The sequence below is a fragment of the Triturus cristatus genome, chromosome 12, assembly GCF_964204655.1.
Source record: "Triturus cristatus chromosome 12, aTriCri1.1, whole genome shotgun sequence".
Classification (NCBI taxonomy): domain Eukaryota; kingdom Metazoa; phylum Chordata; class Amphibia; order Caudata; family Salamandridae; genus Triturus; species Triturus cristatus.
The window spans coordinates 241423639-241445513 of NC_140595.1; the positions used below are offsets into that span (position 1 = coordinate 241423639).

Consider the following 21875-nt stretch of genomic DNA (forward strand, 5'->3'; position numbering starts at 1 on the left):
GGCGCAGAGTTTGCTACTCCCGGATGTAACACCGCAGACGGCGGACATTATCGCTTAGATGGAGAGAGATGGGAACAACCGTAAGCAGGTTTAGAGAGGTATTAGGATTGATGGGGGGGGGCGATGTGGGTGTTCCCACTGGGACCGCGGAACTGAAGGGTGGCTGCAGAGACTGGCAATGCGGCAGATGGGCAACCTTCCCCCTTTGTAACTGACTGATCGAATTGCAGGCAGTCACTTGCGGACTTATAACATTGGTTTGGATGGGGGGTGTTTTCCTACTTAACCTGGGGTGTGGGAGTTTGAGGGAATGTTTATTGTGGATGTGAGGGGGCACCTTGAGTTGCAGCGCACAAAGACCCGAATGGGAATGTGTGGGGAGAGCAAGCTACTGGCAACATGCAAGGAGGAAGGGGAGCTGAGAAATGGAACACTACCCAATGGCTGAGTTTCAGAAAATCAAGTGCATGACATGGAACATTAGAGGTATACACACAATGACGAAACGACATAAAGTCATCCCATATATCAGACGGCGGGGAGCCCAGATAGCCTTGCTGCAAGAGACACATTTAATGTAGAAAGAGGGTCAGGCCTTAAGAGACGGTGGAGGGGTCAACTTTTTTACACTACATACTCAGCGTATGCACGAGGAGTGTTAGTGTGGATCCAAGCAGGGGTCCCATTCCAGTTAGCAGACTCACTGATAGATCCAGAGGGTCGTTACGTAGCTGTCAGGGGTGGTTGGAGGGCCGGGAGATAAGTATAGTTAGTATTTACGCCCCCAACTCAGAACAATCCACCTTCTTCACAGGACTGAATCATTGCCTGATGCATTACATGACTGGAACTATGTTAATGGGAGGGGACTTCAATAGTGTAGACAATGTCCTGCTGCATAGATCTCACCCCCCATTGCGAAGTTCCCAAGCAGCAAGAGGCTCACACGCATTCACTACCTGGAGACAGAGCTGGGGAGTGATAGATGCCTGGAGGACCTTGCACCCCCAAGATAGGGACTACTCCTATTTTTCTGTAGTACACGAGGTACACACATGCTCAGATGCCTTCCTATGCACAGCAGACATGCAATAACACGTTACTGCTGCGGAATATCTTTCATGCACAATATCGGATCATAACCCAGTGGTCCTCTCATCGACATGGAGGCACCCTACACCGGCGATCCCCACATGGTGGCTCCTGACGGACACCCTAGAAGACCAGGTCTTCCGGGAAGAGATCAGCAGTGAAATTAAGCGCTACTTTGCAGCCAATTCGGGGACGGCCTCGTCGGCGAATGCAGAGTGGGACACCTTCAAGGCGGTCTTGAGAGGCCAATGCATAACACGGACCACAGTGGTTAGGCACACCCTACTAGGGGAGGTTGAGGAGGCAGAGGTGACCCTTAGGGGATTGGAGCACAGAAGGCCTGATCACCCGGAGCTCCAGCAAGCCGTATTAGAGGCCAAAGAAGAAGTGGCAAGACAGACAGAAAGGCTTAGATGCTTCGATTGCAAGAAGTACCTGGAGCTCACCCACACAGAAAGAGATAAATCAGGATTGCTCCTGGTGTGGCTGGTAAATCTAGTGAGCAGGAGCCCGCCGCTGGTGGAAATAGAGGACGAGGAAGGGGTTAGGCACTACACACAGGCAAAGATTAATGAGGTCTTCACCCGCTTCTATGAGAAGTTATATAAAAGGTCACTAGAAGCCGAGAATGTAGAAGCCAGGGAGTACCTTGCAAGTTTGCAGACGACAAGGCTGAGCCCTGAGGAGGCGGAGGAGTTGGGGGCGAACCTTACGCAGCAGGAGGTCATCAAGGGTATGGCAAGGAATAAGACAACGGGCAAAGACCGCCTACCGGCCTAATTCTATGCAGTATATGTGGAGGAACTAGCGCCCGACTAGTTACACTATACCAAAAGGCCCGTGAGATGGGGGCTCTGCCGAAGAGTACTAGGGAGGCCCTCATCATCCCGGTGCCTAAGCCTGGAAAAGAGCAGCACGCGGCCTACAGACCTTTATCCATGCTGAACATGGATTATAAAATCCTAAGCAAGATTTTGGCGATGCGCCTTCTCCCCCACATGCCAGAACTGGTCAATGCAGACCAAACGGGGTTTATCCCGGCGCGGAACACGGCCATAAATATTGAGCGACTCCTGGCTGTTATTGACTCCAATGGATACAACAGGCAGGAGGCAACGGTGTTCGCAGTGGACATTGAGAAGGCCTTCGACAGCCTTGAATGGACTTATCTTTATGAAGTGTTGCTTGGAATGGGACTGGGAGGAGGATTTCTTGCATGGGTACGGCCCGGGTCCGTATGGGGAAGACCATCTCACCCAGGCAGGCGGTGGAGAGGGGCATGAGGCAGGGTGAATCTCCTCTTCCCGCTGCTGTTCGCTCTTGCCATGGAGCCCCTGGCATGCAGGGCAATGAGAAGACGACTATGTTGGCCTAAGGATAGGGGAGGTGAAACACTATATAGCTTTATACACAGACGACCTTCTGCTATTCCTCAGTGATACCGCGGATGAATTGAGAGGGGCACAGGACATGCTGACCCAATTTGGTAGTGTATCCGGCCTGTAAGTCAACTGGCAGAAATCTAGATTATACCCCTTGGCACCCAACAGCCCCCTGCCACCTAACCTGGGGACCTTGAAGTGGGAGCCTGATTGCCTGCCATATTTAGGAGTTAAAATATACCACTGCTCAGCTGAGCTGCTGGAGGGGAATGTGGGTAGAGTGATGAGATCAGTGTGTTCCGCAGTGGAGTTCTGGGGAACACTGCCATTATCGGTAGCGGTGCTAAGAATGGTAGCACTTCCGTGGCTCCTGTATTATTTCGGGGCACTCCCGGTGTGAATCCCGCGGACAACATTCAAGGAGCTTGACTCGATGATCATATCCTTTATTTGGGGAACTGGACACAGAAGGGTAGCATTGGCCTTCGTGCAGCGCCCCCTAGCGGAGGGCGGCCTGGCGGTCCTTGATTTTGAGGGATATTATATAGCTGCCCAGCTGTACTGGATGATTCAGTGGCTAGCTGCGGAGCAGAACCCAGATAGGGAGCGATACCCGGCCACATCAGACGCTGAAACCCTTGCAAAGATCCTGCTGCGGGTACGAAGGGACCCGATGGGTGACACAGCAGAAACCAGGGTGGTGGTGCGTTGCTGGGCCAGATACCTGAGGCGAGTGGGCGCAAAGGTCCCTTACTCCCTGAACTTGCACATAACGATGCTTCGCTGTCTGCCCCAAGGAGAACACTCGGCAGGAAAAGAATACTAGGAAGAGGCAGGTTTAAAAGTAATGGGGGACCTATCTCAGGACTCGGTTCTATTCCCCTTTGAGGAACTGCAAGTGGCATATGACTTGCCAGGAGGTCAATTCCTGAAACATGGGGGCCTTATTAGAAGGATTCGAAAACACTGGGGTGTGGGTGGCACAGAACCCAAGGCACTAGCAGGATGCAGTTATGTTGTGTTATCGGCGGGAAGGATCAAAACGGTCTCATTCTTCTTCAAGGCAATGAGGCAGGATATGCAGAAGCCGCTGGAACGTCTGCGGTTACAGTGGGAGGAAGACTTGGGGAAGCAGATCCCAGAGAAAGATTGAGATAGGATCCTACAGCGAACCCCAAAAGCATCTAGAAACGCGCCTTTCAAATTAATTAACTTTTATATATTACACAGAGCGCATCTCACTCCCTCCCCCATTAGGAGATACTTCGGGACGGAGACCGCGGCATGCCCGAGATGCGGAGAGAGGGAAGTACATATCATTCATATGTTCTGGAACTGCCCCACACTGCAAAGTTTTTGGGAGGAGATAAGACAGACAATTAGCGACCTCATTGACAAAGAGATCCCACAAATCCCAGAACACTTCTTATTAAGATGGTTCCCGCACACGGCCAAAAACAAGATGACTGGGAAATTTCAGGATTGCCTATGTTCTGGCTAAGAGAGAGATAGCTAGGAATTGGAAAGCACAGAGAGGGCCAAGGATAGGTGCCTGGAGAAGAGAACTCGAAAAAGGGGCAGGACCAGAAGGCAGACTCTTACTCAGGGAAGCCAGTCGAGGAATAGGTAAAATAGATTGGGCGAAAGCATGGGAAAGCATTGTAGGTGACCTGAGGGTGGATAAACAGGGATCTAGTGAGATAGGCTCCCTGTAACCGGCAGCGGTGAAACAGGATAGTGTAAGAGAAGAACAATAGGACTAGAGGCAGCAGGCTCCTCAGAGTAGTGCCATTAAGCCCTTCATTTATAAACACCTAGCAACTCCCTTAGATCCCAATACACTAACTCAAGTGCAACTCAAGAGGGGTGGAATGGATTGTTTTGTTAAGGGGGATGCTAAGTAAATCAAGCCAGAGCATAAGTGTCTATAGAGATATGTTCAAGAACTAATGAGAAGACTATGCATGTACGTCAATGCGTTGTTTTTAACCTAATAAAATCTGATTGTAAAAAAAAAGGTCCTTGTTGCTTATACCAATAAGTGTAATTGGTTCTCAAAGCGCTGCTTAGCCTTGAGTGACTGCGAGATGTTTGAGGGACATTGCCTAAGGCATTTAAAAATCCACTAAAAGTAAAGGCTCTAGTTAAAGAAAATGTACAGTCCAAGGAAAGAGGTAAAAATCTAGCTGCGTTTTCTGTGTGTTTTTAGATAGGGAGATATATCTTCAAAAGTTTGCCTCCCATTACTTTGAGGTGCAGCAGCAGACTCCTTTTTGTCTGAGAAGAATAGAAGGCTAAAGCTGTGTTTTGACTGCAGAATTGTAAACTGTTTAGAGATAAAATAGGCCCATGCTTCCATTTATGAAGCAACCCCCTTTTCATCTGCAAGTTTCTGAGGCTAGTTCCTTTATTTAGGGGCACACTAGCTCAAACGAATACAGTAGAAAATGTATACACAGAACTACACCCCACTACTTCGCCTACACTAGGCCCCACTGCTTTCACATGACACCTAACTGAATAATTCCCCAGGCGGCAGACTGAATCCAAATTTGTTTCCAGAGCAGCACCCCTGCTCGCTGGTAGGTGTGGTAGTTTGGCTCCGCGTGGCATCGTCCACACTGGAAGTGACATTCACAGTGCCTATATAGGCACCACCCCAGTGGGCTGACGCCAGTTATTTTCATTCTGCACCAGTCAGCGCAGATCCGGAGAAGAGTTACCCCCAGTCACTATTTGACTGAGCTTTTCTCAACACTTTTGTCGATGATTTATGAGACTATGTGTCCTGGTGTGGCAGGACGTGTGCAAGAAAAGCTGGTTTTAGCCCTGTGGTGCCTGTCACTGGCAGACGTTGTGATGGATCTACAGCTCATCTGTCTGTGGTGCCTCGAGTGTGACCTTGATGCCAACACCTGCATCGACTGTCGCGCCATGTGCTCCAAGTCCTTGAAGGAGCAGTCCCTCAAGCTGCTTGCTGCTCGGCATGTGACACTGCAACGGTCTCGATCCCAGTTGAGAGGAATGTCTCAGGATCCGTTGTGGAGTCCCTTCAAGCGCTCGTCGTCACATTCAAATTCGTTCGGGTAAGACTCACCAATGAAAGAAGAGCAAAAAGTCAAAGAGGTTTCTGTCCTGTCGGTTGAAGTCATCTGACGAGGTGAGGGAGTGCCTGCACTCGAGGCTTGGCTCTGCCGTTGACCATGCACCTTGGTCATGTCTGTGTCTCCCCGAGTTTCCAGGAGCTGTGGCGGCCCCCGCCCAACTGCACACATTTTATTAGGCCATACACTTCATCTTTGGGTGCCTGCCCCTGCTAGAGTGCCTTTGGGCCCCACAGGAATGGCCTCTACTGGTCTTCTGCTGGCGGGTTTGCCCCTGGCGCCAGTCAGGCTCCTTGGATACATGGATGGATACAGACAGGCACCGGTCGAGCCACCTCAACCTTCCCTAGCTCAACTGCTGACGTCCCCAGCAGCCACCAGTGGCGCAGACCCCATACTCAACCCTGACTTACACGGAGCCGGATGAGCATCACCCGGCTCCCAGTCTGCCACTGGCTGGAGACAGGCTAAATTCGCTCTATGCCCAGGCCAAAGCCTGGCCAAAGCCTGAGCCCTATTCATTTGGGCTAAGACTTGGGAATGATTGAGCGGGGTCACTGGCCCCTGATGAATACCAACCCCTAGATGTCACAGAGGACACCTGGAGTGAGGATCTGGTGATCCCAGATACTGGCTTGGTTTCTATTCCTACCATGGAAGGAGCCTCATTCACTGTGGTGGTGAGGAGAGTGGCTGAGGTCCTGGACCTTCAGCTACCCACTGTCGCTGTCAAGATGAATGTGTTAACTTAGGTGCATCAGCTGGGAGTCACCAACTCTGAACTGCTTTTCCTGTGTAACGACGCCCTGAGGCACGTCGTACTCAGGGTCTGGTCCAAGCCCTGCTCAGGAGCTCCTGTTAATATCCTCCGCCATCGCCCCACCTCAGGGAACCCCAGGTTGCTCATAACCCACCCCACCTCTGAGAGCTTGGTGGTCCATGCCTCCACTTCAAACTTAAATCCTGGCACATTCCTTTCCCCTCCCCAGGACAGGAATTCCAAGAGGCTGGATAACTTAGGGGAGAAGATGTTCCCTTCAGCCAGCCTAGCACCTTGGTTGGCAGACAGCACATGTCTTTTGGGCTGATACTCCCACTTGTTCTGGGACTCGGTTGCGCAGGTGCTGCCAATGATCTTGAAGGAGGCCCGAGCCATACTCTCTTAAGCAATTCCTGATGGGAGAGATGCAGCTACGTTCACCATACGTTGTGGGCTGGATACGACCGACTCACTAGGCAAAGCAGTTTCATTGTTGGTGGCTTTACAACGCCACACCTGGCTGAGGACCACTGCCTTTTCTGGTGATGTCCAAGCCGCACTCATGGACATGCCCTTTGATAACTCCGTTCTCTTTGGAGACCAGGCAGATTCAGTGCTGGAGAACCTCAAGGACAGCAGAATTACGCCCAGGTCCTTGGGCCTTTCCATAGCCTCTCGCCAACCACTGTCCATATTCTACTCCTTTCATGGCCATGGAAGGGGCTTCCAGTTGTGTCTCCAATTGCACAGCCACCACGGCCAGCAGACTCCTCAGTCTTTGCGTGGATGAGGACGTGGCACCTATAAACCTCATGGGTCAGGTAGCCAGATGTCAAGCCAGTCCACCCCCTGCAGTCGCAGCCTCAAAGTCCCTTTAGTTTGCCCTCAGACCAATATGAGAATGCATTGGGAGGCAGGATACGTCATTTCTTGCACAATTAGAGGTCGATTACATCCAACCACTAGATATTCCGGATTGTCCAAAGAGGCTGTTCCCTCCCCTTTGTAACTACTCCCTCACCCATGCCACCTACTTGTGACAGGCTGACTGAGGACCACATTGCCTTAGTCTGCCAGGAAGTGCTTGCTCTCTTTGCCAAGGGACCCATAAAGAGGGTGCCGACAGAAGTAGATTGTGAATGTTTTTCCCGCTACTTTGCAGTGCTCAAAAAAGATGAAGGCCTTAATTCTATCCAAGACTTGCACCACACTCACTCACGTCCTGTCTGCCTTGGACTCGGGAGACTGGATGGTGGCATTGAACTTGCAGGACTCAAAATTCCACATTCTTGTCCTGCCTGCCCATAGATGTTACCTGCTGTTCAAGATGGGTCATGAGCACTTTCGGTTTGCAGTGCTCTTTTTTGGCCTTGCCAGTGCCCTTTGAGTGTTCACCAAGGGGATGGCCGTGGCCAGATCATCTTCAGAGTTCAGGGGTTCCGGTCTTCCCCTATCTTGATTACTTGCTGTTGAAGGCGGGTTCAACCCAGGAGATCGTTTTCCATCTCTAGAATACAGCGCTTGCTGGGGCTCACTAACAACATGCCAAAGTCACACCTGATTTCTTCTCAGACACTCCCTTTTATTGGGCTTACCCTCCAGAGTCTTGAGTACAGAATATTCCTGCTATGATACCGATATTTCAGTCTCTTTATCGGATTTGGGAGAGACTGATTCTGAGGCTGCTGGGCCTCATGGCCGCCTGCATCCTACTTTTGACGCATGCCTGTTGGCATATGCGGACCCTGTAGTGGGACCTGAAAGTTCCAGTTGGCTCAGTGTGAGGCAACTCTCTCTAACCTAGTCCAGATCTCGGGAGGCACTGCAAAAGATCTGCAGTGGCAGTTGACAAACTGCGATTGAGTTAGCAGCAGACCCCTCTTCCTTCCCCAACCAGATCTGAATGTAGTAACAGAAGCGTCACTCCTGGGCTGGGGCAGTCATCTGGAATAGATGGAGATCAGAGGACTGTGGTATCCAGCGGAATCCAAACTCCATATCAATCTGCTGGAGCTCCGAGCGATCTGGCTGCCATTAAAAGCCTTTGTACCCTCAATCAAGGCTAGTGGAGGTGTTCACGGACAACACCACCGCCATGTGGTACTGCCATATATACAGGGCAGGGTGGGGTCATGGACCCTCTGTCAAGAGGTCCTGCGTCTCTGGACATGGCTGGAATGTCAGGGCACTTCTCTGGTGGCTGAACATAGGGCAGAATCACTGAATGCCGGACTGGATAAACCCAGCCAAAGATGCCTAGTGGCTCACGAGTAGCATCTCCATCAGGAGGTGGTGCAAGGTCTCATTCAGCAGTGGGGAGAGCCTTGGTTACATCTATTCACCACCCCAGAGAAACGTGCCATGTCAGCTGTTCTGTGCGCTATAGTTTACAAGGTGGATCTCGCTCTGAGATGCTTTTCTTTTCGACTGGAGCTCCGGCCTCCTGTATGCCTTTTCATCAATACCACTACTGCCCATGGCTGTGAAGAAGATCAGGAATTACCGGGCCCAATTCATCCTTGTGGCTCTGGACTGGACTCGGAGAGTCTGGTATCCCAAGCTATTGAGCATGTGCATCGGTCCTCTGATCAGAGTGCCCCTTCAGCAGGATTTACTGTTGCGACAGCAGGTGAGGGTTTCCACCCAAACTAGCTAATGTTCCGCCTTCATGCGTGGAGATTGAGCAGCAACAGATGACAGCTTTTGACCTTCCCACCTGAAGTCGGCAATGTTATCCTGGCAGCTTGGCGTCCCTCCACCAAGAAGGTATATGCCGGTCATTGGAGCAAGTTTGTGGCATAGTGTGCAGATAAACAGGTTGACCTTTTATCTTCACCCCTTTCCCAAGTTCTTTTGTTTATCCATACCCTGATCCAGCAGGGCTCTGCATTGGGCACCTTGAAAGGTTATTTGTCTGCTATTTTAGCTCTTCTGCGGTTGCTAGATCATCCTTCCCTTTTCAAGTCCCCTATTGTAAATTGGTTCCAAAAAGTTCTTCAGCACAGATTTCCTCCAGCTCCCTTTGTTATACCTCAGTGGGACTTTAATCTGGTTCTTATTTTTCTAATGTGCGCTCCCTTTGAGCCGCATCACAACTGTCCTCTTAGGTTCCTTACCATCAAGACTGCCTTTCTGATGGCAATTTCAGCTGCCTGAATTGTCAAGCCTTATAACTGAGCACAGTAGTGCCAAACTTGTGATTCAGACACTCTATGTAATTTGGACTAGATGTACGAAATTTCCATTCTCAAAAAGTGGTTTCAAACTGTGCACAGACTTTTTGCGAATGGAATAGAGTTTCGTGAACTGACCTATATACTAATATCTTGCAGGGGCGGCCGGCACAGCTCGCGGGGGAGGGGGGGGGGGGGGATTCGGCATAAAAAAAAATAAGAATAAATAAAACTTACCTTGCCGCCTCCGCAGGGTCCTGTGTCTTCATTCCTGCTCGCCTGTGTCTGACTCCAGGTCGGCTCCCACCCCTAAGCCAATCACAACATTTCAATGGAGCGTTGTGATTGCGGCGCTCAGCCAGGGGCTGGAGGGGTGGGCATGTTCTCAATGCAGGCAGCCTGCATGGTGAACAGGGTAGTGTGCATGACTGTTTTGGCCGGCCTGAGAGGCAAACCACTCCTCCCCTGCCCTGCCCTTTAAGCAGAGCAGACCCGCTCGCCAGCAAAAAAAATTACTAAGAGTTACCATTTTATGTTTTTGCTTCTCACACTGTGAGAAATCAGTGGGCGATGCTCCTCCGCCATAGCGGAAGAGCCGCCACTGATTGCTCGCTTTGCAAAATTCCCATTCAGAGTGGGTTACAATCTGCTCTACCTAATTATTATTCATGAGGTAGGTCACAAATTGCTACTCACTCCTATTGATGGCCATTAGAGGGATGACGGCCTGCCGGGGACAGCAGACCACCATGTCTGTGGTGCTTTTTAGATATGTATTTTTTAATGCTTGATCTTTTACCACCCAAGCTCAAGAGTCTGTAACTTTTAATAGTTAGTTTCGAACAGGGTTTACAACTGCTACGCTGCAATTTACACTTCTGCCACGAGATGGCGAAATACTTCCACACATTAACAATCGAGTAGCATATGAGCAACAACAAAAAAAGGAACAGAAAGAGGTAACTAGAATTTGCGTTTTTCGTAATACCGTTTGTTGTTTCTTAAGTTGTAAGGTCTTTTTATTCGCACCTTTCCATATATTTCAAATTACCTCTAATAATCTCTCCGATTTCTTCTAATCTAGGAAACGTCGTAACTCTGCCTGGTTTGCGATTAGTTTATCTCCCTTGTAAATTTGTACTTTTCAAAAGTCGCTGCTTTTTCATATACAAGAGCCCCATTTTATCGTAAATAGGTGCTCTGTTTCCCAGTGTCCCTGCTCGGACTGTGCTGGCGAAGTTGTTGTTTGCGGTCTTCCCGGTGTTCATTTTCAGGTACGATTTCTTAGTCGCTTCTGCCTCTTTCTCTCTTTCAGGTACCAGCCCTCATGCAGTGCTGAACGTGTCTGCAGTGCCCTTGGTGTCCGCTGTGAATGTGTCCTGGGTCCCTGGCTTCGACGGTGGATATTTCCAGAGGTTTAGCGTCTGGTATGCCCCGGTGTGAGTGATATCTTGGTAACCTGTTCTTTCTCTCTGGTTCCCAAATATTCTTCCTTTTCATTTTTTTGTTTCTTTCCTTCGTCTCCGTGTTGCTGTTTGTTTCTTTATATCTTCCTCATATCATTCATTTCCCCCCTTCTCCTCAGGTAAAGATTACCTCAGTTCTTCCTGTTCTGTACTTTTTGTTACTCCCTTCCAACAGTTTTTCCTCTTTACAGGTTTTCATTACTGATATTACTTTGATGTTCTTAATTATGATTTTTTTGTTTCCTTTTTTCTTGTGCTCTAGTATATTTCTATTGCTTCTTTTCACAGTTTTTTTTAACAGGCATTAATGCAGTGGCAGCATGCCCCTTAGTCAGCTTTAGGTGCAGTGGGCCTCACAGTATGGCGCACAGGGAACCCGAGGAAACGGAGAAGCCATAAGCGCACATGGCAAGTGATGGGGCAGGAGAAAGGGAGAAACGAGAGAAGAAAGAGCATTAAGAAAAAATACGGGTAGGGACATATGGGTCAGGTTTGCTGAACATATGGTGACAAAGGAGCAGTTCTCTTCTCTTTGTCATTGATGTTGCATCCTTATGGAAACTTGGGACTCTCCTGAGAGCAGGGCTCTGTGCACCCCTTCCACTCTGTAAGTCATGTAGCTTGAAGGAGCTGATCCCACCCATTGACTGCAGTCTCTTGAGAACTGTGACAGAGACAGAGACATGCAACTATGATCCTCTCTGCCACCTCCTGGAGGTGCGCAATGGAAGACGGCTGTCGTCACCTCCTCGAGTCCTCAGTGCTGTGCTAAACTGTCGCTGGGGCATGAGACAATACAAGGCCCTCTGTCCTCCGTGTTTACTACGTCGCTAGAATAGTGATACGAGACTCGAAGGCGGGCTTCGGGCACTCTAATGCAGGTATGTCACTGCATAAGGCATCACTCTTGTAGTTTGAGAGGCTTTATGCAGAGTCTGATTTCTTTCTGTGACTCTAATGGAGAGATGCAAATGTATCCTTTCAACTGGCTGGTGCACTCTAATGGAGACAAGCGAAGGGAAAAGGCTCACTGCACCGTATTTACTCACTACAGCACTCTAATGGAGAGGTAATCCTAGACGACACTCTGACAGTGACGGCCAGTGATTTTTGAAACTGGTGATCCTTAAATTGATGACCTGAACTGAAGTAGCTGAAGTAACGTGAAAGTCTAATTTTCCTCCAGGCTTTGTGCAGATGTTCTTTTCAAGAACGTTTTGAAAAATTGAGACGAATTGTACTTTTTACGATACAGTTTACAAATGCATTTGTTAAAAAAGCCACAGGTTTTACCATGGTCCTTAAGGGCACTCATCAAAATATTCACTGGCGGGCTTCTACCAGTGCTTAATTGGTACATAGAAATTAAGTGCGGTGTCCAAACATTTCTAAGAAGGCTACTGCAAAATGTCCGACCTCCAAACATCAAGATAATAGGCCAATAAGAATTAAACAAATCTGCAATACCCAGAATGCTATAGATGTTAAATGAATGCTTGGTACTGGTCCATTTATCTCACAAAGACATCATCTGGCAGCTGTTTAATTTTGACACTCATTTTCTTCAGGTCAAACAGATGGAAAGCAGAGTATCAGGATTTAAACTGAGACCTTAAAATTATAAACTGCTCTACGCAGCAGGAGCTGAAACATCTGAGCTACTCTGTCATATTGTATATTATCATGACATTACATTTACTATTGTACTACTGAACTACAAGGAGCATTGCTACCCTGCAGCCAATCTATAGCTACCAAGTGACCTCTGGCCTATGTGACGGCAGGCAATCCTGACGTGTCCTGACAACAGGTGTTTACATTATAGCATGTACTTTTGTTTTCCCCTTTAAAGCATTGATTCCCAGGCCAGGCATGTAAATTGTATTGGGCAATACAATTGCTGCGATAAATGTATTCAATACAAGGGAAAATGTGTTTCACACTTCCTTTTACACAATAAATGAAAAAATGATTTCAGTTGAGAACACACTAGGAAAACACAGGGAGAGTTGATTTACTCATATATTTCAAGAAGTATTGAATATTAAATGGCTGTCACAAATACAAGTACATTGAGAAAATACAAAGGTGACTATTATGAGAAGGTATTATCTAAAGAAGGGGCTACGTCCCATGTTGATGGCCAGAAAGGACGTGATACATATTTTAAGAAAAAACTGGATCTGACCACCTTATTTGGTATCTGCTTTTTATTGTAGCAGGAAAAGGACCAATCCAGACCTATATTCACTGGTCCTGGCTTTCATTTGCCAAAGTTTCGGCATTGATATGCATCTTATTATTTGTTTAGCTGTACGTGAAAAGATACACACAAATCCAATAATATATATAAAAAAAAAATATTATAAATTTGACAAAACTGAATGAAATTTTGGCTAGAAATGTCGAAAATGCAATTAACCAAAAATACTTTACATTGTTACACCAAATGCATAAGTCCCAAAAATCACAAGTATTTTGCTGTGTTACACCAACTTTCGTCAAACCGACTATAGTAGGAACTCCTAAATACAACCTATTTACTCTTTTTCGTAGGGTTCCTATGGCCATGGGGTGATTGTTGTGAGCATTATGGGATTATCGCTCATTGGAGTCTCTATAATGCTATTCAGGCTAGGTTCATCACCCTCAGGAAATCAAAACAATGCCGACGCGTTTCTGATCCCGGTAATTTTTCAAGGGATCGCCTTCAGGGCTGATGGCGTGGTGTAATCTACAAATTAAAATATTAAGATTAATTTTATTTATTCCCCTTTCTCCGATAGATTGTTTCTAATTTTAAGTTAATTATTTTTTAGTTACCTGTGCAATTGTTCAAAAGCGGAGGGGTCTGAATTTTTGTGCAAGTGATTTTAAGACTAGAAAGATAGATTTGAAAAGGCAAATAAAAAAGATTTATGAAAAACAATGGAAGTTTAAACAAAAGAATTGATTGGTAAACGATGCTTACTTGATTTAGCACGGAGCCGCATGTGTTAATGACTTCAGTTTTCATGTGGTAGACTGATAAGGGCAGTAACTTGCTTTTTTATTTCTTCAACTCCTTTACTTGCTAAACAGGGGCAGAAGTAGAAGAACTCATTTATAATTGTTTATCTGAACCTGAAGTTAGAGTTTTATTGCTGTACATTTAGAAGCATACTCACTTTCTTGCGTGTTAAACCGTGCCAAACTTGTTGTAGGACACTGCTTCTCCGTATAGGTTTTAAAAGACAAGTCTGGAGAGGAAATGCGATCATGTTTTTAAAAAAACATATGTAACTTTTTTTTGGAGCAGGAGGAATTAGTCTGCATGTTCGTAAAAACTAAACTCACTTCATTTTCGTTTGATGTCCTTGTTGACATTCGGATTTTGCGGAGAAGAAGATTTTATGATGGTTTTCCTGTGGACAAAGCAGGATTTGGATTTGAGTCAACTGAGCTATGCTATTAAAAACTCCACTGTTAGGTGGTGCAGTTATTTACTTACTTGGCTTTGACGCTTTACGACTTTGTAATAGATTGATAACCGGGCCCGGATAGTCCAAATGATTTATCTTTGATTGTGCTTCCTGAAATGAAACATAAGCATGTCAGGATCTGAACATTCAAAATGTTCCTTTGATTTCCAAAAATTGTTTACTTTTCATGGTTTCGGAGTTATCACTGTGATGCACCGGCTTACATGTTTAAACTTTAGCTTCGCGTCTCTTAAGATCGGGGCTACTAACTGCTTATACGAGGTGTGTCCTCATTTTCGACTTTGTGTGGGACAACAAAAACAGATCAAAGCTCCTGACAATATCGCAATTAGTTTGAAGCCTCTTTTTGTCGCAAACGTATTCCGTGAACCGTTTGGTTTGAAAGTAAAGAAGCTACTGCTTATGTGCTGTTACTTTATTGCAGCGCCCCCGGTACTCGATTATGATAGATTCCGGCTTAAGATGTTAATTTTACTTCACTCAACGTCAAGCTGACAAGAAAAGAGAAGAGCTTTTAACATTATATGAGTGATAAGGGGGCATATTATCAAGAAACGGCGTTTTTATCGCCGCTTTAGCGGCAGTAAACTGCCGCTAAGCGGCTATAATGGGCTTGATAATATGCCCTTGAGAATTCCCATAGAAGTCCATGTTCTGGTGTCAACATGGGCTTCTAATGGAATTCTCTGCGGTATATTATCAAGCCCATTATCGCCGCTTTAACAGCAGTTTCCTGCCGCTAAAGCGGCGATAATTTTATGGCCGTGCTTGATAATATACCCCACAGTCCCCTAATTCTGCGCTTTTGTTAAGTACTTAGGGGCATATTAACAAGGGCCGGCGATAAATATCGCAAAGCGCGCTTAGCGCTTGCATATTTATCGCTGGCTATCTCTGGAATTTATCGCCCGGTTAGCACGTTATCTACAACGCGCATCGCCGAGGCGATAAAAATTCCAGAGATAGTGGGGATATCACAGTTTTCCATGATGGAAAACGGCGATATCCTAGATGATAGGGCCTGTGGCCTTAGCCACAGAATCCATCCCCCATGTTAAGCATGCCTTAGTCAGGAATTTAACAGACGTTAAATTCCTGCGTTAAGGCATACTTAACGCGATTTAAAAAATCGCTACTCTTCCTAGTTAATATCGTGAAGCTGCCTTAGCGATATTTTCCCTGGTTGGTTTCACAGCCACGCCTACTTTGCATCTCATTAGCGATGCAAAGTTAGGCGTGCTGAAAACGGTAGTTAAGTCAGCAAAACATGCAATAGCGTTTCTTTGCTGATAAGGCGATTAAATTATCGCCGCTTTCAGCCAGAAAACAGAAGCGAAAGCGGCGAGAATTTCATAGCTCTACCTTGATAATATGCCCCTTACTTCTCACTCCGGCGCTGACTCCAGCGGTCTTTCGTCTGCAAGTTTGGCGTTCCAAGACTCTGTCTCTTCCGGTTTTAGGCGGAAAGTATTATTGTTGGACCTCTGGTGATTCTGAAAGCATGGGATTGGATCCAAATGATTAAATCGTAGTTTTGATAGTTCGGGCAAATGAGTGCTGTTTAACCGTGCTATTATTGCTGAATTGATTTTTAATATGAATAAACTCTGTCCGAGTATGCAAATTAAATGAACTTTTCTCAATTAAGTCCTATTTTGTTCGGCATGCGCTGGTGTACTCTGGTTCTTGTGGTCGTTTATCGTCCTTGTTATTGTTGCTTGGTATTTAAACCTATGTGATCTCACTTCCAATCTTGTCAATTCTGGCTTCACCCTGTTTTGCCTACTTGTGGTTGTTACTTGTTGTTTAGATCCGTGGAATCGCACTCCCAATCTATTAAGTTCTGTCATCTCGTTAAGGCCTGTCTGGGCACTGTGGAATTTCAGAATTAAATACGCTTTTTTTGTAATAGTAAGACCTCGATATCCCCGCCTCTAGGTGGTTGTTTAATTACTGAAAGAAGTCTCCATACGAAATCTTTTTCCGAATGTTGTTTTTCCAAAAAATGTGAAACCATGGGCGCTGTTAGTACTTGTTTCTTGATGCGTGAACGATGTTGAACTATGCGTTGGTTCACTTGTTGTGTAGTTTTTCCTATATATATCTTGTGACAAGGTCAACGGATGGCATAAATTACGTTCTTTGTCTTACAATTCGTTAATTGTTTATGGATCCATTTGATGTCATTATGAACAAATTCAATTCCCTCAATGGTGGTTGAGCAAGCTGAACAGTTCCCACAATTATGGTGGCCTTCAATGGGTGGCAGATTTCACTGGGTTCTTAGGTCTGTTTTGACAGTCCTAGCTGCTATGGCAGCTCGGATTAAATCTTGGCTAATACTTTTTTCATAGCAAATAATGGTTTTTCCAAAGGACATTCCAGGTCAGAGAGAAGATGCCAATTCTTATGGATTATTTCGCGATATTTGTTCATGTGTGGCCCAAACGTTGTCACACAAACAAGTTTTTTCCAATGATTTTTTATTTTTTAAAGACAACAACTCCTCACGTGGTGTGTACCAAGCTCTCTTGGTGGTGTGTTTCAACATTTTTCGAGGATACCCCTCTCGCAAAGTTGATTGCACAGTACTGATGCATTTAAAAAGAAAAAAAATCTTCTCTGCGTGTGCAATTTCTGCGTATGCGTAATAGTTGGCCATACAGAAGATTATCCCGTAAGCTCCTGGGATGGGAACTTTTGTAATGAAGAATGGTGTTCCGATCAGTGGGTTTCCGATGAAGTGTCATGATCAATTTTAGATCGTTCTGCACTACTTCTACATCTAAAAATGTGAGGCTAGTTCTACTTTTGTTAATACTAAACCTTATATCTGGATGACGGTTATTGAGCCAAGTGTGAAATGATTGTAACTGGTCTTCGGTGCCATTCCATAGGCACCAGACGTCATCAATGTATCTGAACCATTGTGATCCAAAGGGATTGTTATTAAAAATGAACTTGTCCTCAAAGCATTCCATAAAGAAGACCGCCATTTCTGGGGCAAAAGGACATCCATCGCGGTCCCCTTGACTTGCATAAAAAACTTGTCATCTAATTTGAAATAGATTCTCTTCAATGCTAGTTCAGCCAATTTCAGTATGAATTCTGTTGGGACTCTATGGGGTCTATTTCTTTTGTTCAAGTAGTACTCAATGGATTGGAGGGCCTCTTCTTGCGGGATTTGGGTATATAAAGAGACGATATCGAGTGTGACCATCATCTGGTGGTCACGAGCAAACAGATGATCCTCGATTTTCGTAGTGAAATCCATTGTGTCTCTAATAAACGACTGAACATTTTAAATGAATGGTTTCAAAAAGATATCGACGTATTTAGCGATAGGTTCTAGCACAGAGTCCGACCCGGACACTATTGGTCGTCTTGGAGGTTGTTCTAAATTTTTATGTATTTTGGGTAAAAAATAAATCACCGGGATCCTGGGATGGTTCTTATTCAAATTCCTTTGGACCTAGGATTTCTTCTTCTAGTCGCATTGTGAGAATTGTTGAAACTTCTCCTTGGATTTGGTTGGTGGGGTCCTCCTTCAGAGGCCTTTGCCATTCTTAATTTAAAATTTGGCTCATAGCTTCTGTGAGGTACATGTCCTTGGGCCAAATGACTAAGGCACCGCCTTTGTCTGCAGGCTTGATAATTATGGTGTCTTCTTTTTTGAGTTCCTGAATAGCACTTTGTTGTGATCAAGAAATATTTCTTTTAATATACTGTCTTTGTTTTTCCAACTGATCTATAGAGGACAAAACCACCTGTTCAAATGCTTTTATTCGTTTTGGTACAGTCTGTGGATGTGGAACAAAAGTAGACTTTTTAGGTAGCCCTGATGGTTCGTTGCTTCCACTGTATTCTTTCCCATGGAAAAGTACTTTCAATTTTATTTTTCTAATGAGTTCTAAAGCCTCAATTTTCAATTTGGTGAAATCAGTATGTTGGTTAGGAACAAAGTTGACTCCCAGATTCAAGACTAATTGTTGGGATTCTGTTAGTCTTTTGGTTGATATGTTTACTATGGAAGAATTTGTTATGTTTTGTAAAAATTCCTTTGGGTCCTCATCTCCCATGGTTGTTGTTGTTTGAAGTGTACTCGATTTCTTTGTTCACACTTTGTCCAACATCGAAAATAAATGCACAAATCCTTTCCCGAAATGAATAGCAGGCCATGCACCTAATCTGAATGAAGCTTTGCTAAATGTATGTCAGAAAGTGGAAGCAGTTCCTCCTGTTCACAAAACATTTGTACGCTTATTTATTAGAAGTGCATCACACTTTCTATCAAACATGCCTCATATTTCTGTGCGTTGCTGTTAACCTCCCACACATGACACTGCTCTCTTCATCTGACATCTGCCAGTGCAGGCCTCTCAATGTTTTTATGTTTTCCAGGTGTAAGGTCATGGTATATGAGGTAACCCAGCAGTAAAAGTGGGTTACAGGTCTTATTTCTCAGACGTGCCCTTCTCAATCACCAGGACACACATGGCTGCTTGTTGTGCATTTTGTGGTGTGAGGATCGACTTTACAACTGTGGACACTGTGACTGCCCATTGCTCTGCTAAGTGTGCCTCCTGATGTTGCAGGCTAAATATTATCATGTAAAGGCCCTCAGTTTGAGTCAGTTTGCACTGCACCGGCCTACTGTGTGCAAGTGTGAGACCACATCTATCTGCAACTCTGTGGTGGGGGCTGCAAACTGGCACATGCAATTGCGGCGGGGCTTTACAGACTTCATAAACAGTGAGACTGGCCATGGCCCAACAACTGCTCTGTGAGCTGACTTCCAGACAGTGTTATTTCAGTGAAAGATTCCCCTCTGCAGGACTGTCCTCTTCCCCACCCCCTGGATCCACTGCCTCATCTTTTACTGAGAAGGCAGAGGGGTTTGCTCAGCTCATCTCCTTTTACAGAGACGAAAACAAATAATAATTCATGTATAGCAGGTAACTTGCTCAGTACGGTTTAACAGATTCTGTCAGAGCAACGTGGTTTGTTCCGGTGATTTTGTTTACTGTTGCGTTGCTCACGGCGAATTCAGAATGCTATTCTATAGCTGCTAAACTTTTCTTTTTGTTAACTTACTTATTTCGCCTGCCATCTTGGAACTGACGAGACTGTCACTGGTAAGTAAAGCTTCTAGATGATGCCGACACGCACCTGCAGACACCGGAACAGGAGCTCAAATGACTGGTGTCCACACAGTCATGGAATTTACGGCAGCGCGGGAAGAAGACACCTCGAACCTGCGCAGTGTGTAATGACGCACAGCGCAGACTCGATTTCTCAGCTTAGCGCCTACCTGCAGTCTCTACCCCACCCATTCCCAGCTCGTTACAGGACAGGACCCAGCACCCTGTGACGAGTTGGGAAAGGGTAGGGTAAACTTCCTCCCACTCCGTGACTGATGTGAAGCCCCTGTGAATAAAAAATTAGCTAGCATTCGCGCCAAGAATTTTCAATTCTATTAAGGACACGGAGGCGAGGATTATGCTTCTCTTTCTATTTATTGCCACTCACAGCAGCCAATGAAAAACTTGTATTATGCAAAACAAAACTACATTTCCCATGATGCATGTACTACATCACTTCCTGCAATGCCCCATAAGAGCCAGTAATACCGGAACCTGTCCTCTTTCTTTGCTTCGAACATTAAAGTCCAATAATATAACCAAAAAGTCCAACAACAGCTTCCAACGTGGAAGAACCAGACCAGCTCGGATTAACGTCATCTTCAACCAGGATTACATTTAATCCATTTTCTTCTCTGCTCCTGAAAAAGGAAAAGGAACAACCCGTAACTTCTGCGTAATGAGAATATAAATGCAAACGGCTGGGTAATAATTACAATACTGTAATGCAACCAGGTGGGATAATCCTCGCCTCCGTGTCCTTAATAGAATTGAAAATTCTTGGCGCGAATGCTAGCTAATTTTTTATTCTATTACAGGACCGGAGGCTTCGTATTATGCTAGTTTAACGCTGATTAAAAACCACAGAGGATATATCACCCACCGGCTTGTAATAAAACTGCTTAAATCTTGACTCAGAAGACCAATCTGCAGAACGGATGATATCTTGAATAGTAGAACCCAACATGAATGTCTTAGAGGCCATGGCGCCTCGCACAGAATGTGCGCCAAAGACTTGAGTATTGATACCTGCTTCTTGCATAATTTTTTTTAACCATCTGGCTATCGTAGCCGCAGTGACAGGCTTGTAAGGTTTCTGCAAGGCAATTAACAATTGCACCACACCATCAGGCCTGATAGACCTGGTACATTCTTCATATGCCTTAAGACATTGAACCACACAAAGCTTAGCATTATCAAGAAAAGCATGATATTCTACGCTGCGTGACTTTGTTTTAGTCCTAGATGTTATGTTAAAAGAAACTCCTTCAGGAGTAAATACTCTACCTGTAATATCTAGCGCCTTGATGTCTGAAGAACGTCTACAAGCCGCCAGGCATAAAAGCATGGCCAGTTTGGCTGATAGTTGTTTCCGTGTCAGGATATTGTTATGGGGCCATTGATTAAATAAGGAAAGAACTAGCGAGACATCCCACAAAGAAGAGTATTTTGGTTTGGGTGGATTAGCTACTCTAATGCCTTGTAAAAGTTTACATACTAGAGGATGCATCCCGACGGGTTTGCCCTCAACTCGAGTGTGGCCCGCCGAAATGGCCGAACGGAAATTGTTAACAGAACGGTATGCCAATCCCTCAGAAGCTTTTTCAGACAGGAAATTTACAACAAAGGGTAAGTCCGAAACCCCTGGCATTTGCCAACGTTGCCGGAAAGTCTCCAGGCCATCAGGAACAACTGCCCCGATACTACCATCGGGTGCATCTCTCCATGAGGGCCCTGGAGCATCATTGGGGACCATGGGATCCTCCTGGGGAAGTCGCAACTCGCCTCCATCAGAATCGTAAACCAAGGATGCGACTTCCACAAGGGAGTTATCAAAATTACGTGCGTCTTCTGGCGCATCACCTGTGTGAACACGCGGGGAATGGGAATGAAGGGTGGAAACGCATAATTCAAACTCGGGGTCCAATTCTGTGAAAAGGCATCTGTCGCCAGAGCTAAGGGATCCGGCCTCCAGCTGAAAAACGTCGTCATTTGGCGATTCAGTCTCGAGGCAAACAGGTCGATCTCGCAAAGACCCCAGATCTCCTGCAACCACTGAACCATCTGAGGTTGGAGTTGCCAGTCGCTGTAGTCTTTGAGATGGCGTGAATTCCAATCCGCCACGACATTCGACTGACCCGGAATGTACTCGGCTATGACCGAGATCTGATGACTCAGGCAATAGTGCCAAAAGTCTTTCGCTATCTCCACCAACATTGAGGACCTCGCGCCCCCCAATTTGTTGATGTATTGAACCGCCGAGATGTTGTCCATC

The 21875-nt window shown here is 45.9% G+C and overlaps 1 protein-coding gene across 3 annotated transcripts in view; it reads left to right on the top strand.

Moving 5' to 3' along the window:
- IGSF9 (immunoglobulin superfamily member 9) overlaps positions 1-21875 on the top strand; it is an 808805-nt gene that overhangs the window by 615052 nt on the left and 171878 nt on the right. For 2 of the 3 annotated variants that reach the window (XM_085639861.1, XM_085639862.1), the window contains one exon: positions 10827-10950. In XM_085639861.1, coding sequence (XP_085495987.1) covers positions 10827-10950 — 124 coding nt within the window. The remainder of the gene's footprint in view (positions 1-10826; positions 10951-21875) is intronic. The other variant, XM_085639863.1, reaches the window with a different exon arrangement.